Genomic DNA, 13,343 nt, shown 5'->3' on the forward strand with positions numbered 1-13,343 from the left:
CTTAGAGGCATTTAAACAATCATTCTGTCCGCGCTCTATCCGTGAATGGAATTGGAAAAAGCTCTATAACTGGTACAATGGCCGTACCCTCTGGCTTGCACTAAAGAATGGTAATAGAATATAGAAGTCGACTGTGGCGTTACACCTTCTGTCTCTCAATGAGTCTTCACTGGGAAGATTTCTCAAAGGGGAGAAATTAATTAGTAGCTAATAAGGTATGTAATTTTTACATATCTCAACAGTCAGACGTGAAGGCAATCCACATTGATGATGGACAATCTGTTCAAAAAGCACCATACAGGGCAGCTCATTTAAACTTTTCTTACTTTAACTGAAACATTACTTTATTATGGTCCATCGTCTGAACGTTATCTTTTAATTGGGCTAGCATCACCCAGTGAGCAGGCTGCCCGACTCATTATTCTACAGCGGTAACCAATCAAACACACGCAATTCTCACAGTAGAGTGATATGTACGGCAATGGAAATGATCGGTTAAAATATCTCAGGGTGGGGGGAGGGGGGGGGGGGGACAAAGCAGTTAACGAAAGATCACGGATGGTATACATGTTTTTCCCTTAAAAGTGTACAAAAAACAGGACTTAGAGGATGCTCCACTGAGGTAGGGAACTTGAGGTCGGAGAAGCCAGCTCAAGGAGATAATGGGGATAAAATCACATTACTGTGTGCTCTTTTATTTACGTTAGTTACAGTTAACTGCAAATACCATCAGTGATACAGTGTAGGTACCTTTTGTACTGTATGTTACAAAACGTGCTGAAGCTGACGGATATCAACCTCAGTGCAAGCATGACATCGGCGTAAAGTATTCTGACGCGCCCTGGCAAATATCCTTGGTGTGTTTCGAGTCACATCACAGGAAGCTAAAATTCTGGCAACTACACTACTGGCCATTAAACTTGCTACACCACGAAGATGACGTTCTACAGACGCGAAATTTAAACGACAGGAACAAGATGCTGTGGTATGCAAATGATTAGCTTTCCAGAGCATTTACACAAGATTGGCGCCGGTGGCGACACCTACAACGTGCTGACAAGAGGAAAGTTTCCAACCGATTTCTCATACACAAACAGCAGTTGACCGGCGTTGCCTGGTGAAACGTTGTTCTGGTGCCTCGTGTAAGGAGGAGAAATGCGTACCATCACGTTTCCCACTTTGATAAAGGTCGGATTGTAGCCTATCGGGATTGCGGTTTATCGTATCGCAACAATGCTGCTCGCGTTGGTCGAGATCCAATGACTGTTAGCAGAATATCGAATCGGTGGGTTCAGAAGGGTAATACGGAACCACGTGCTGCATCCCAACGGCCTCGTATCTAGCAGTCGAGATGACAGGCATCTTATGCGCATCAGCTCGGAGACCGTGGTTGCGGTTACCCTTGACGCTGCATCACAGACAGGAGCGCCAGCGATGGTGTACTCAACGACGAACCTGGATGCACAAATGGCACAACGTCATTTTTTCGGATGAATCCAAGTTCTGTGTACAGCATCATGATGGTCGCATCCGTGTTTGGCGACATCGCGGTGAACGCACATTGGAAGCGTGTATTCGTCATCGCCATACTGGCGTATCACCCGGCGTGATGGTATGTGGTGCCATTGGTTACACGTCTCGGTCACCTCTTGTTCGCATTGACGGCACTTTGAACAGTGGACGTTACATTTCAGATGTGTTACGACCCGTGGCTCTACCCTTCATTCGAGTCCTCCAAAACCCTACATTTCAGCAGGATAATGCACGACCGCATGTTGCAGGTCCTGTACGGGCCTTTCTGGACACAAAAAATGTTCGACTGCTGCCCTGGCCAGCACGTTCTCCAGATCTCTCACCAACTGAAAACGTCTGGTCAATGGTTTCTGAGCAACTGGCTCGTCACAACACGCCAGTCACTACTCTTGATGAACTGTGGTATCGTGTTGAAGCTGCATGGGCAGCTGTACCTGTACACACCATCCAAGCTCTGTTTGACTCAATGCCCACGCGTATCGAGGCCGTTATTACGGCCAGAGGTGGTTGTTCTAAGTACTGATTTCTCAGGACCTATGCACCCAAATTGCGTGAAATGTAATCTCATGTCAGATCTAGTATAATATATGTGTCCAATGAATACCCGTTTATCATCTGCATTTCTTCTTGGTGTAGCAATTTTAATAGCCAGTAGTGTATTTCTGGGCAGTTTCCGCAGTGTTGTGGGTGGAGCTGGGGTGTGGCCTCCTGGTGGGACCTGTCGTAACACGAAGGCACAACTGCGCTGTGTGTTGCAGTACGAGCTGGTGCTGGCGGCGGTGTCCTCGGAGGGCCGCGTGGTGGGGCAGGCGACGCTGCTGGTGCGGGTGCGCGACGCCAACGACCTGGCGCCAGCGTTCGAGCAGCCCGTGTACCGCGCCACCGTCCAGGAGGAGGACTCCACGCACCTGCCGCGCAGAATACTCACGGTCTGTACACCGGCCTGCCGCTCGGCCGACTTACCTCGCGCCCTGGACTTACTATAACAGGCAACCAAACGAAAACCGAACACCCGCACAGCCTGACCACGGAATGGTTCCATTCAAAAGTAATCACCAAACGCGTCACGCTTTCAGTCGGACGAGAAAGTCAAGAATGGGTGCGTTTGTGGATACGTTAGCGGCAGACCGCGTTCTACGAAACAGGAATTGAGTGTCTCGTCTCCCACTGGAATAAATGTCTTAACACACCTGCTGATTACTTTTGGATGGATCCATTCCATGGCCCGGTTGCGTAGAGTGTTCGTTTTTCGTTTGACTGCCCCTCATAGTTCTGAACTGGTACAAGACTTCGGAACGTTATAGTGTGTGTCACGTTCGAGGAAGGCCCATTTCTGAAGTGCCTGAGAATCCAAGGGTGAAGCAACGTGTTGCAACTCCTCTGCAAGAAAGGCAGTAGACGGAAACCCGCCACTTATAGTGGAGGAGGACTGCCGTCACACTATTTGAATACGCACGCCTATACCAGTTTCCATAGCGCTTCAGTGTATATTTTTGTTAAGTTGAAAACCGACGTTCCTAATTTTTCTCTAGGTGAATCTGTACTCTGTTTACACTGTATAAATTTTTCAACCCGATAACATCTGAATTTTAGCCTCCAGAATTTTTTAAACGGAAATGAGGGTGGGTAGTGGACTCTGAAATGTCTCTTTCTAATTTCTAGCCTTGTTTAATTACAATATCATAGTGAAATACGGTACATTTTCATTATTACATTATTTCACAAATGCAGTGCTGTGATTTTAAATTTGTATCTTATATGCCAAGGTAAGTTAATTTAACTCGTTTTTTTTAGTTTTTAGCATCAATATCGGTTTTTACTTAATAATTCAAAAAGTAAAGGAGATACTTTCATGTGATCTGTCATTTGTTTTTGTCAAAAATTGAATGTAATTCCAGATTGGCGTAATGATAAAATCTGCGCTAACGGGCGAATAATGGAGCGCCTCCGCCCACGTGATTCTGTGGTACTGCTACTACAGAGATGCCCTCTGCAGCTGCGAGAAGTGAAAGCGATCTACATACAACCAGTGTACGTATCGGCCTCATGCACTTTGTGCTGAGACCAGTGCGAGCGTGATAGTGGCGGGCCGTCAAGAATGACTGGGTGGAGGTGCATGACGTCATGCGCATCTGGTCGGATGCTTGGTGAGTGTGTCCTTCCATGGCCTGCTTGCGACAGCAGTTACAGGCGACGCTGTCTGGGAGCTGTTCGTGGCGATGTGTAGCTGAAAATGTTGAATGCAGAGATGTCGCCTCAGAGGACATTGGCACATGATCAAAATCTGGTTAAACGCGTAAAAAACACACGAAATGTTCACCCAGATAATTTCTTCATATGTAAAGTTACGAAAACCCGAAGAGCAAAAGCCGGACGGATTAATAGACGACGATATGGCACGGATCTTGGCCAACGAATGGTTAAAAAGTCGAAAACTGATCTTCGAATTGATACCTGGAATGTTCGATCTTTATATAGCCCAGGCCCTCTAAAGAAGTTATTAGACCAGCACGGGAAGCTCAAGGAGAGCATTATCGGCATCCAAGAAATTCGATGGACTGGGAGTGGGATATTGGAAAAGAAAGAGGGCACTATGTTCTATAGCTGTGATGATAACAGACATGAGTTTGGTACAGGTTTCCTTGTTCATAAAGGTCTGAAACATTTGGTGATGAATTTTACACCCATTAACCCAAGGCTGTCAGTAATTAAGAATTACGGAATTACAAGGGCACTTGGAAGTCACCTGATGGTGGAACCATTAATCAAATTGATCATGTACTGATAGACCAGAAGCATAAATCTAACTTGTTGGATGTTCGAACCTTTCGTGGCCCTAATGTGGACTCAGATCATTTTCTTGTAATGGCCAAGATAAGAGCAAGGATATCAAATGCTCAGAAAGAAAGACATACTAGTAAAGAACGGCACAATATTGCAGCACTGCAATTAACAGAAACTTACGAATCATACTGTCAGAAAGTTTCTCAGGCCCTCGAACAAGTACAAGAACAACGAACAATGCAAGACAGTAATGACATCGTACAAAAACGGCTGACTATATAAAAAAAAAAGAGCTGCCGGCCGGAGTGGCCGAGCGGTTCTAGGCGCTACAGTCTGGAACCGCGCGATCGCTACGGTTGCAGGCTCGAATCCTGCCTCGGGCATGGATGTGTGTGATGTCCTTAGGTTAGTTAGGTTTAAGTAGCTCTAAATCTAGGGGACTGATGACGTCAGTTGTTCCATAGTGCTCAGAGCCATTTGAACCATTTTTTGAAACAATGAGTGGGTGTAATATATGAAAATTTAAGACGGCTCTGAAGAATACTGTCCCAAAGTTCTGCGTCGTTATGCCTTGGCCAGCTTTGTTGTGCGGTAGGAAGACATGGGTTCATAGGAACAATGATAGGAGAACTGATGCTGCGGAGTGAGGTTTTTGACAGCAGTAAAATAGTGCATGCCAACAAGGGAATTTGAAAGGCTAAAACTGACATTAAAATAAAATTAAAACAGAGATGTATGTGTTTGACCACCCATCTTTGTTATTTAACTGCAGAATACCGCATCTGTGTACTATCGATGTTCGAAGGTTAAAACACAGCGGAATGGAGCAGCTCGTGGCATCTGGACATGCGACGGCTGTGGCTTTTGATATTTCCATGCAGTGTCATGCACTGTTGGTTTTGGTTCAAATGGCTCTGAGCACTATGGGACTTAACATCTGAGGTCATCAGTCCCCTAGAACTTAGAACTACTTAAACCTAACTAACCTAAGGACATCACGCACGTCCATGCCCGAGGCAGGATTCGAACCTGCGACCGTAGCGGTCGCGCAGTTCCAGACTGTAGCGCCTAGAACCGCTCGGCCAACGCGGCCGGCTCCCCAATGGCATACTGCGTAGTGTATAAAGCATACTGCACACAATCAGTAATCTATTGCTCGTCTTAATGTGTGCAGACAGAAGGATATTCCCTTCTCTATTCAAAGCTACAATCAATGAATTTTATACATCAGTAATGTACGAGTATTAAGTTACTTAAGGAATAATGCATTCAAGTAGCAATGAACTATATTCTATTTCTACTAACAAATTACAAACGTAAGTGTATTTCTCATATAAAGCTAAAATTCACGTATTCCATGTATGAAGTGATCAAACAGTATTTAATCTGTATAATCTGTGTAAACATACATTAGCACAAACCATTTCAGATGAGAATAGCTCGAGGTTGAACCGAGACCTTCTCATCTGAAATAGATAGAAGTAGGTCATTATCAACCAACATGCCACTTAGACTATATTACACATCCAAATACAGGATATCACTTCCCTCTACATACTTCAAATTATTTTTACCACACTCGTTGTATTAGTTTTCTTTTTTTTCTTTTTCTTTGACATTTGCATTATGTAAATTATATTCTCATCAACTAGGTAGTAACAAATTATAAGGAATCATTTTAACAATTGTTAAACTTTCAATTCGCTGCAACCTCAGAGAAATTTTTATATATTATGTTCTTTATATTACTTTAAAAAAAGCATTAACAACTGTACACCAATACGGTTGTAACAATGAGAAGCCTTTGCTGTTAGATTCAGAAGCATCCGACCCACCTTACATTTCAAGGCGGTGGGTTACCCTGCACTGTTAATAAAATAAATAAATGTCCAGCGACTATAAAGGAACACTTGGAGAAATGCTTGATACAAACTACTCTGTCTTGCATTATGTTTATTCACAACCGGTTTCGATCACGGACCATCTTCACAGCGGAAAAAATATCTATTGTGACAACTTCACATGTCATACATGCTATTTAACCGGAAAGTATACCACTTTGCTGGCATGAAAATGCCAAAAAATTATATTTAACGCGATAATACCGGCTTAAGCAGGCAGAAAACACTGAAAACGTGTAACACCAGTAAGTGCACAGCACCATTGCTCAGGGCTGTATATTGTAAGACGGCACAGTGTTTATCATACGTTTCCCCAAGAAATCAGTGTTGTTTAAAAGTCGCCTGAAACAAAAATTTGATATAAAGGAACAAATTAGACATTAACTAGACACTTCGCCTGGAGACGAGGAGTACCACACTCATCGAAATGTTGCAAGAAGACAACGCCGTGAGTTGGCTGATGACCCAAGATGACTTCACAGATGAAATTCACAGAAAAAAATCCTGCATTCAGGTACAAGACAACACTGTCTACCAGAAAAACCCAATATGGGAGGAAGGGCAGCATCAGTCATAAAATTGTAATCTTTTTGTTGCAGGGCGATATCAGCTATTGTGTAGCTGTCTTCAGTGCAATTATTAGATTGGTGCACAATTACGTAGCGTTGCTGTTCTGCTTGTTGATATTCCGGTTGCTATGGGTTTATTTATCGACTGCCATTTTTTTTATTTGTAGCTCATTTGGAGGTAATGAGTGGAGCTGTGTACACTAGAAAATGGAGGAGTGTCTTGGTTACAGGTAAAGGCGGTGGACGGAGACACGGAGAGGCCGCAGGAAGTGGTCTACTTCATCACCGGGCCCGGAGTCAACCCCGACAACCCGTCGGCTGGCAACTTTCGCATCGACCCGAACACAGGGGACATATTTCTTCTCAGGGTAAACATTCTTTATCAGTAGCACAAGATAATAGCTTAGTATGTTCTTTGCGCCTTCGTTACAACTAGACGACGCATCTGAAAACTCACCTGCCATAGAAAACGAAACACAACACTACGAAGGCAGCACGCAACAAACGTCTAACTGGCATCAAACGTAGAAATGATTAGCCTCCCTCCTCTTCAAGTAGGCAGGTGTAACGCTACTACATTCCGTACACTACCTGATCAAAAGTATCTGGGCACTCCTGTCAAATGAATGGATCATGGGCGCATACAGATGTCGATAGTATCGCGTACACGGGGGCAGTGTCATTTGTATTCAGGTGATTCAGGTGAAGAGGAATGCATGGCCGGAATCAGCAGACTTTGAATGAGGAATAGGACTTGGAGCTGGATGCTTGGCACATTCAATTTCGGAAAACTCTACGTAATTCAGTATTTCCAGAACCACGGTGTCGAGAATATTAAATTTCGGGCATTACCTCCCACTACGGCGTTCATGCCTTCACTTAACGACCGAGAGCAGCGGCACATGCGTAGAGTTGTCAGTGCTGCGAGACAAGCAGCACTGCGAGAAATAACCACAGAAATCACTGTGGGACGTACGACGAGCGTATCCTTTAGAACAGTGGGGCGAAATTTGGCGTTAATGGGCTGCGGCAGCAGACGACCGACGAGGGTGGCTTTCCCAACAGCACGACATCGCCTGCATCGTCTCTCCTGCGCTCGTGATCCTACCGTTTGGGCCCTAGGCGACTGGAAGACCGTGGCCTGGTCAGATGAGTCCAGATTTCAGTTGGTAAGAGCTGAGGTAGGGTTCCAGTGTGGCGCAGACCAACAAGGTACTGTGCAAGGTGGTGGTGGCTCCATAACTGGTATGGTGTGAACCAGTCATTGACTGGAAACGGTTATATTCGGCTACCTGGATACCATTTACAGCCATTCACGGACTTCATGTTCCCACACAACGATGGAATTTTTATGGATGACAATGCGTCATGTCACCAGACCACAGGAGCATTCTGGCCAATTCGAGCGACTGATTTGGCCACCCAGATCGCCTGGCATCAATTCCATCTAACACTAATGGGACGTAATCTAGAGGTCACCTCGTGCACAAAATTTGCACTGGCAAAACTTTCACAATTATAGACAGCTATAGAGGCACCGTGGCTCAATATTTCTGCGGGGGACTTGTATCAACCTGTTTGGTCCCAGCCACGTCAAGTTGCTGTCGGGCAAAAGGAAGTCCGAGACAACACTGGGAGGTATTCCATGAATTTTGTCGCCTCAGTGTACTTCTTCAGTCAACACTAAGCGGTGGTTGAGGAGATGTGTAGAGCGACACGACTGTGGAGTGTACGACAGCCTATGAGTGTTTTGGAGTTACGGATCACGCTGTATCCTGCGCCGATCCGGTGGAAGCGTTTGAGTTCATTCCATTCAAACACAGTCCACACCATTATGGAGCCACAACAAGACTGCACAGTGCCTTGCTGCATACTTGGGTCCATGGCTTTGTCTGAGCCACACTCAAACCCTACCATCAGCTTTTACCAACTGAAATTGGAACTCATCTGACCATGATTCGGTTTTCCAGTCGTCTAGGGTCCAACCTATCTGGGTCACGAGCCCAGGGGAGGCGCTGCAGGCGATGTCGTGCTGTTAGCAAAGTCATTTAAGTCACTTGCTTCGGTCGTCTGCTGCCATAGACCACTAACGTCAAATTTCGCAACACTGTCCTAACAGATAAGTTCGTCGTACGTTCCGCATTGATTTCTGCGATTATTTTGGGCAGTTCAAATTCAAATGGTCCAAATGGCTCTGAGTACTATGGGACTTAACTTCTGAGGTCATCAGTCCCCTAGAACTTATAACTACATAAACCTAACTAACCTAAGAACATCACACACATCCATGCCCGAGGCAGGATTCGAACCTGCGACCGTAGTGGTCGCGCGGTTCCAGACTGAAGCGCCTAGAACCGCTCGGCCACTCCGGCCGGCTTTTGGGCAGTCTTGGTTTTATTTTAGCTCTGATAACTTTAGAGCAAACGCCGCTGCTATTATTAAGTGAAGGTCGTCGGCCACTGTGTTGTCCGGGGTGAGGGGTAATACCTGAAATCTGGTACCATCGGCACGCTCATGACGCTGTGGATGTCAGTATACTGAATTGCCTAACGATTTCCGAAATAAAATCTCCCGTACGTCTACAATTAAAATCGCTCAAAAGAGGAAAGGCCGCTGGACCTGATGGGATACCAGTTCGATTTTACACAGAGTACGCGAAGGAACTTAGCCCCTTCTTGCAGCGGTGTACCGTAGGTCTCTAGAAGAGCATAGTGTTCCATAAGATTGGAAAAGAGCACATGTCATCCCCGTTTTCAAGAAGGGACGTCGAACAGATGTGCAGAACTATAGACCTATATCGCTAACGTCTATCAGTTGTAGAATTTTGGAACACGTATTATGTTCGTGTATAATGACTTTTCTGGAGACTAGGAATCTACTCTGTAGGAATCAGCATGGGTTTCGAAAAAGACGATCGTGTGAAACCCAGCTCGCGCTATTCGTCCACGAGACTCAGAGGGCCATAGACACGGGTTCCCTGGTAAATGCCGTGTTTCTTGACTTCCGCAAGGCGTTTGATACAGTTCCCCACAGTCATTTAATGAACAAAGTAAGAGCATGTGGATCATCATATGTATTATCAGACCAATTATGTGATTCGATTGAAGAGTTCCTAGATAACAGAACGCAACATGTCATTCTCAATGGAGAGAAGTCTTCCGAAGTAAGAGTGATTTCAGGTGTGCCGCAGGGGAGTGTCGTAGGACCGTTGCTATTCACAATGTATATAAATGACCTTGTGGATAACATCGGAAACTCACTGAGGCTTTTTGCGGATGATGCTGTAGTATATCGAGAGGTTGTAACAATGGAAAATTGTACTGAAATGCAGGAGGATCTGCAGCGAATTGACGCATGGTGCAGGGAATGGCAATTGAATCTCAATGTAGACAAGTGTAATGTGCTGCGAATACATAGAAAGAAAGATCCTTTATCACTTATCTACAATATAGCAGGTCAGCAACCGGAAGCAGTTAATTCCATAAATTACCTGGGAGTAGGCATTAGGAGTGATTTAAAATGGACTGACCATATAAAATTAATCGTCGGTAAAGCAGATGCCAGACTGAGATTCATTGGAAGAATCCTAGGGAAATGCAGTGCGAAAACAAAGGAAGTAGGTTACAGTACACTTGTTCGCCCACTGCTTGAATACTGCTCACTGGTGTGGGATCCGTATCAGATAGGGTTGATAGAAGAGACAGAGAAGATCCAACGGAGAGCAGCGGGCTTCGTTACAGGATCATTTAATAATCGTGAAAGCGTAACGGAGATGATAGATAGACTCCAGTGGAAGACTCTGCAAGAGAGACGCTCAGTAGCTCGGTACGGGCTTTTGTTGAAGTTTCGAGAACATACCTTCACTGAGGAGTCAAGCAGTATATTGCTCCCTCCTACGTATATCTCGCGAAGAGACCATGAGGATAAAATCAGATAGATTAGAGCCCACACAGAGGCGTACCGACAATCTTTCTTTCCACGAACAATACAAGCCTGGAACAGAAGGGAGAACCGATAGAGGTACTCAAGGTACCCTCCGCCACACACCGTCAGGTGGCTTGAGGAGTATGGATGTAGATGTAGATGTAGTTCCAATTATCATTCCGTATCCAGGGTCTGTTAATTCCCGTCGTGCGGACATAATGACGTCGCAAACCTTTTCACATGAATGATTGCTCCGCCAGTGCACTGTTCTTTTATACCTCGTGTCCGCGACCGACACCTTTATATGTACATATGCTATCCAATGATTTTTCTCACCTCATTGTAATTACAGTATTGACAGTATTTTCTCGACTACAACACTTTGAAAATTTGGATAGAATATTTGTTCCTAGGTACATGACCATTTTGTTCATTGAAGTAGTTTTTCACATTTGGAAAATCTTACTTTTGTAGAGTAATTTTAATAATTTCAGAAAAAAACGGCAGCACACTTAAAGTGAATGCTGTCATTTCTAAATTGAAAAAGAAAATATACTAAACTTCTATCACAGAGGCGAATGTCTGAAAGAGTGTTCCGAGGTACAACTCTCTTCCTTACTAACAAAATACCTTTCTGGTATGAACGTAAAGTTCTTCTTTGTATGTTATTTTTTCTTCTAACGATCTGAAATCGCATGCCCATAAGATTAAATCTATTGTATCCAGTGACAGGACATAAAGCTAGAAAATATCCACAAAATATATATTTTTTTTTGTATACCACTAATATCATGACATTTAAAATAAGAAATCTGCATAAAAATAGTATAGTCTATCGAGTGAGTAAATCCTTTTGGATGTCAGCAAAAGGAAGCAGTTAAAATGTCACTAAGACACAGCTGGCCTCCCTTCCTCTTGCAAAGTATGCCCTCTCCCTTGCCCTTGACCAAAGAGTTTACGGACGCATTTGCAATAGTCGGCGGTAGCATACACTACATGATCAGAAGTATCCGGACACCCCCAAAAACATACGTTTTTCATATTAGGTGCATTGTGCTGCCACCTATTGCCAGGTACTCCAGATCAGCGACCTCAGTAGTCATTGGACATCGTGAGAGAGCAGAATGGAGCGCTCCGCGGAACTCACGGACTTCGAACGTGGTCAGGTGATTGGGTGTCACTTGTGTCATACGTCTGTACGCGAGATTTCCACACTCCTATACATCCCTAGTCCACTGGTTCCGATCTGGTAGTGAAGTGGGAACGTGAAGGGACACGTACAGCACGAAGGCGTACAGGACGACCTCGTCTGTTGACTGACAGAGGCCGCTGACAATCGAAGAGAGAATTTAATTCCATGAGACACACGCGGCAGCAAAGATGAGAAAACATGACCGACACTTTTCGCATTTATTTTGTGTGTCTTTCCTTTCATTTTTTTTTTTCATAGCACGTGCAAGAAGCGTTATTACTGAAGGACATTTATCTATAAAATGAGTTGCTACGATGGTAGAATTCAAGATTCGTGAGTTATTATTTATTCTTAAAATTTCCAATGTTAATTAATGATACCTGTGTCATTGGACGGTTCCATTCGGCAGTTCACCTTAAGTTGTTAAAAGCGCTGCATTTCCGACAGTTCAGAAACATATGTGTGCGTATCTTAAGAAATAATAGTTAAATAAAGCAATACGAGAGAGTAAATAGTTATGGCAACATATTAATTACCCTTTGCTAAAATTATCACTGATTGTTCTTGTAGTATATATTCTATCGACGAATCACTTTCAAACTGCGGTAGTTAAGCGTCAAAAAATATTACAAAGTTGTATCATTTATTAAAATCTTTCCCTAAACAAATGCTCGTGATATGTGTCGAAATAAGTTTCCTGAAATTCTTACTTTACATAAGAAGCCAGTTCACGTTTCTGCACGAGAATATTAAAGGTTAACAATAATGTTTTCCAATGGGTCTCCACAAATACTCTCTCCCAAGCATCTTCAATGACTTTTTTCGTGTGTAGAACCACGGATCGCCACATATCTGCTATAACTTCATTCAAAGCTTGATGAAGCAATTTTAACACCTTGCTTTGTGAGAAAGGTGGACGCGTGTTATTTCTCGCCACATTTCCTTTCACTTGAGCCCAAAGAAGATCAATGGCACTTTACGTGCAATGGTATGGTGGCAAACGAATAACTTTGTGACCTGCAGCCCTAGCGATTTCGTCGACCGTGTATACAAGAGTTTGAGGCTTGTTAAGCTTAACAAGCTTTTCAAATTGACATAGTCGGCGCTTTGTCCACTGATTTTGAGTAGAATGATAAGGTGCATTATCTATCATTATAATAGACCCGGGAGGAATATTCGGAAGAAGTTTATCCCGAAATCATGAGATGTAACTCGCGGCATTCATTTCTTCATGGAAATTTCCCAACTTCTTCGAATTGAAAACCCACAAAGCACCATTTATGAACCCTGCACTTGTTCCAGCGTGGCAAACAATTAATTTGCCACCTTTCCCGGTTGGTTGTCTTAGAACTGAAGAACTCGTGTCGCCAGTCCAAATGTGTGAAACACTGTGGTTTATTTTAATCCAAGTCTCATCCGTAAATATGACTTTGTCAAAGA

At 44.0% G+C, this 13,343-nt stretch overlaps 1 protein-coding gene across 1 annotated transcript in view; it reads left to right on the forward strand.

Annotated features, from left to right (window-relative positions):
• LOC126195460 (neural-cadherin-like) overlaps positions 1–13,343 on the forward strand; it is a 368,993-nt gene that overhangs the window by 132,250 nt on the left and 223,400 nt on the right. Inside the window, exons 3-4 of the mRNA XM_049934087.1 lie at positions 2,292–2,462; positions 7,018–7,155. Coding sequence (XP_049790044.1) covers positions 2,292–2,462; positions 7,018–7,155 — 309 coding nt within the window. The remainder of the gene's footprint in view (positions 1–2,291; positions 2,463–7,017; positions 7,156–13,343) is intronic.

The sequence above is a fragment of the Schistocerca nitens genome, chromosome 7 (assembly GCF_023898315.1).
Source record: "Schistocerca nitens isolate TAMUIC-IGC-003100 chromosome 7, iqSchNite1.1, whole genome shotgun sequence".
In the NCBI taxonomy this organism is placed as follows: domain Eukaryota; kingdom Metazoa; phylum Arthropoda; class Insecta; order Orthoptera; family Acrididae; genus Schistocerca; species Schistocerca nitens.